Source organism: Alligator sinensis, unplaced genomic scaffold, assembly GCF_000455745.1.
Source record: "Alligator sinensis unplaced genomic scaffold, ASM45574v1 scaffold1003_1, whole genome shotgun sequence".
In the NCBI taxonomy this organism is placed as follows: domain Eukaryota; kingdom Metazoa; phylum Chordata; order Crocodylia; family Alligatoridae; genus Alligator; species Alligator sinensis.
This window is the reverse complement of record NW_005842557.1, coordinates 963,862-967,680: the sequence shown is the minus strand read 5'-3', so window position 1 is coordinate 967,680 and position 3,819 is coordinate 963,862. Positions and strand designations below refer to the sequence as shown.

Below are 3,819 nucleotides of genomic sequence, written 5' to 3'. Positions count from 1 at the left end.
ATTGGGCAAACCTGAAAACTGGGGAGTCACCAAAGTCTGCCAGGGACAGATAAAAGGCAGTGAAAAGTGACCCTCAGGGGCGCCCTCTTGATCTCTATCTCCAACTCGACCAGACCTGTCCAGCCAGAAGGACCAGCCGGCTACCCCCTTCTGGAGGATAACACCACACTGAAAGAAGCCTTGACTGGCCATTGACGGCAGACTCCAGCGCTTGTAGGATATGTATACCTGACTCTGTAGCCTGCTACTGTGGGTGTGCGTATGTGTGTGTGTGTGTGTGTGTGGGGGGGGGGACCAGCCCCAAGGCTTATGATTACAGTGTTTCAATCTGCCTCTTAAAACTAGAATTTTAAGGATCCCAAGTTGGAGATTTGTAGCCAACAGTAGGAGCCACGCATAGCTGATAAGGCTGGGGTGTACAGAATGCCCGAGACAGGAGAACTGTGGCCAAGAAGACAGAAGGCAGCCTCCCTATAGAAATATATAAAATCAAAGTCGTGGCAGGAGAGAATTGGAGGGTGCAAGTCGGCAGCTCAGCACGGTAAAGGAGGCAGCAGGGGAGAGCATGGTGACCCAGGCCGCCCTCTTGTTACAAGTACCTTGCAGACCTTCCCCAAGTAGCCTGAAGCTAGGCACCCAACGAATGGAATTGTACATGTCACTAGCTTATGCTGGGACAGATAGCTGTTTAAGGGACTGATCTTTCCCACAATGGAGTTAACAGCAACCTCTTCTTTTCCACCCTTCCCACCACCCGCTGTCACCTTTGTCAGTGAAAGTAGGACTGGGACATAAGTAAAATTTTCACTGGTGGAAAGAAGATTGGAGTGAGGAGGGAATGGAGGATGTTTGAGCTCCGGCATCTTAGAGAAGGTGAGGAGCTTTTGAAGGAGTCCGTACTGAAACTGCATTTCTGAATGTTGCAGACTAGAATATGATGGTGTTGAAAAAGTGGTATTTAGGAGTGTCAGCACTGGCTAACTGACTGCTTGCTGACATCAGGGAAGAGAAGGAATCCAGCTTCAGAGGAGCTACTGGAGAAAATCAGGAGCATAAGCAAGAAGTCGGCTTCCAAGAGCTTATTCTCTGTGAAATGAACTGCTTTAGCTAGAAGTGACTGCTCTATTTGCCTCACTCTTGCTCTGCTATTTTCCACCCTTACATCATCCCAAACTGTGGATGGACAATTAAGATATGGGGGGGAGGGGGAGGCTGTAAAATATAAAGTTTTATGCAGGACCATGGTCCTTACCTTGTTTTTTTGTGTTTATTACTCATTTTGCAAAGCCCACATCACAAGTGTACCTCTGTAGCCTAGTCTACCTCTGGGATTGCTTAAACACTTTGCATTCAGGAGTTGGTGGGGAAAAAACACGCTTGAACAACATTAGAGAAGAGGACAGAACTCTTACCTCCCAGTTCCCAAGGAGGTCTGTCCTCACAGGGCTACAGAGACACTCCTTCTTGCTTCTTGTTTTTCTGGTCCCGTGAGTCTTCTATTGCTTTCTGGACAATAGACCAGGTTCAGCAAGGAAAAGTAAGAGTGCCTTCAGCCTGGTCAGCCCAGCTCTCCCACCTGGGTAAGTGTGTTAAGCCCCAGGCAACCAGGCAAAAAGTAGATCTTGCTCTGTCCTCAAATTCTGCCTAATGTGCAATTTAGGGACCCCAGTCCCTTCTTGGACCAGGACTTCTTAATGACCTGGGAAGACTATTTCCTCTTTCCCAATCTCTGTTTTGCTTTTTAGACAGTAAGCTTATTGGGGTAGGCCTTGTCTTCTACTCTGTTAAGTGCCTAGAGCAACAGGGAAGCATTGCTTGGTATGTAACTGCTTCTGTAATAAAAATGATGCCAACAATTTATCTTAACTAGAAAAAGCCAAGCTCCTACACAGCTAGACAGAATTGTAGTACTTTCATGTTAAAAATGATACTTGACAACAACAGTTTGCAAAGTAATCAGGGATGCCTTTTATTAACAGGATTCAGCAGCATTCAATCCACAACTTTCCAAGAAATGAATTAGAATAATCAGATTATTTGTGAAGAATAGTACCTCCCAAGGGCCACTGGAACTAATTATTGGTTAGGCATATAGATACTAATCTTTAATTATAGAGCTTTCACTTAAAAAAGTATTTATGACACAATTAAAATGACAAAGGAATTGGCACATGAGGTGCCAAGAGTATTAGCAACTTGCGGAGCAGTGGTATTAGTCCAAGGGGTGTCATCTCTGCTTTAACAAAGATTGTTCTCCAGAAGAAAAGCATGTGACACTTCTGTTGTCAGCACAGGATGAAATGTTAGTTGTGCATTGCCTTTAGTATACTGCTGAGCCTTCCCAGCTTGCTGTAGGGTGAAAAAATGGTTCACTAGAGCAGTCTTGCTCAGTGGTTTCCAACAGGCTGCTGATTTTGCAAGGGCCCTTATTACCTACTGAAGAAGGTTTCATCCACAAAATAGTGTCCATATGGACCTAGAGCCATCCTAAATTGCGGTGCAAGGCAGTCGAAGTTACACAATGCCTTCGCTCTTTTTGCTTCTCCACACCACTAGCACTGTCATGAGCAGGGTAACAAGAATGGGTATCACAATGAATGGATACAGGATGTTATTTGGTGGGTCTTTCAGAGACCTCCCAGAGAGGGAGCAGTTTTTGAAATAATGCTTGTGAATGGCTATGAAGAACTCGTCCACCAGCTTGTTCGGCCAATAGCAGTCTAGTTTCCCAGCTATTAGTAAGGTACAGTTGGTGAGCTCACCGTAGGTGCTAGAAAAGAAAAGTACATTGGTTAGGAAGCTAGACAAATTCCAGAGCAATTGCTCATGAAATAGGAAGTAACACCTTGGGTTTGATCTTCAGAGATGCTCTGCATTGAAAACTCCATTTGATGGCAGAGGAACCCATGGGTGCTTGAACATCTTTGAAAATCAAGGTCATACATTCTAGTTATGCTAGACACTCAGATACTGGCCAAGTATCTGAGGGTTTGATAGATCCTGGGAGGTGGCAAGGACCCTATGATACCCTTGGTCTCATGAGCACCTAACAAGCCCAAGATCTGAAACTGCTGAGCTTGCGAGATCAGAAGCATTCATAGTTTGGAGCAATGGGGCTATTTTTCCTTCATGCTGACTGACCAATAAAACATAAGTGTCAAGACCAGGACAAGTCATATTTATTTTGTAAAATTGATTCTTAAAGATCCACTCTAAAATTGTCTAGAGATCATGGATTTTTCAGGAAATAAAACAGTGCTTAGAGAAGTAGTGGACAGAGAAAAACATCACAATTGGTGACTGAGAAGAACTCAGGAGAAAACCATCTGGGGATAGCTGAACTGCCTTCACTGTACACTTACAGTGTTCTGATATATGAGAGAAATTGCAATCGCAACCCCTGACCTATTGCTGGCTAATGAACAGCTGAAACTACAATTCTTTATATTGGAAGCAGACAGGGTTTCACATTCACAGGAGATCCAGACTGTGAACACAAAGCTTTTGCTCCTTTTCAGGTTTCACCACTATCAGTCTAGCAAATCAATTTATTCATTCAGTTTGTTATATGAAATTTGGATGGATCAGTGTGGTGGCAGCTGCCTAGCTTAGTTACTTTAGTCTTCCAAATTTGTTGCCAGATCAGATCATCATCTTTGCTATTAGTTCTCTCTTATTAAGGTGTGCCACAGGTTTGATATAATGGGACATGCCTAAAATTTAAGCTGTTATTTATATTTCATGACAGTGTACTTTAGTAGCTCTTTGATATACTTGCAAATGAAATGTATGCACATTATCTAAATAGCAACTGATAAC

General features: G+C 43.6%; 1 protein-coding gene across 4 annotated transcripts in view; it reads right to left on the bottom strand.

Moving 5' to 3' along the window:
• Window positions 1-3,819, bottom strand: part of RAMP1 (receptor activity modifying protein 1) — a 157,034-nt gene that overhangs the window by 46,379 nt on the left and 106,836 nt on the right. For 2 of the 4 annotated variants that reach the window (XM_006032266.3, XM_025213900.1), the window contains exon 3: window positions 1,954-2,770. The exons of 1 other annotated variant lie outside the window; for it this stretch is intronic. In XM_006032266.3, the coding sequence (XP_006032328.1) occupies window positions 2,515-2,770 (256 nt within the window). In that variant the 3' untranslated portion in view covers window positions 1,954-2,514. Of the gene's footprint in view, window positions 1-1,953; window positions 2,771-3,819 lie in introns of those variants that run through there. One more of the 4 variants, XM_025213901.1, reaches the window with a different exon arrangement.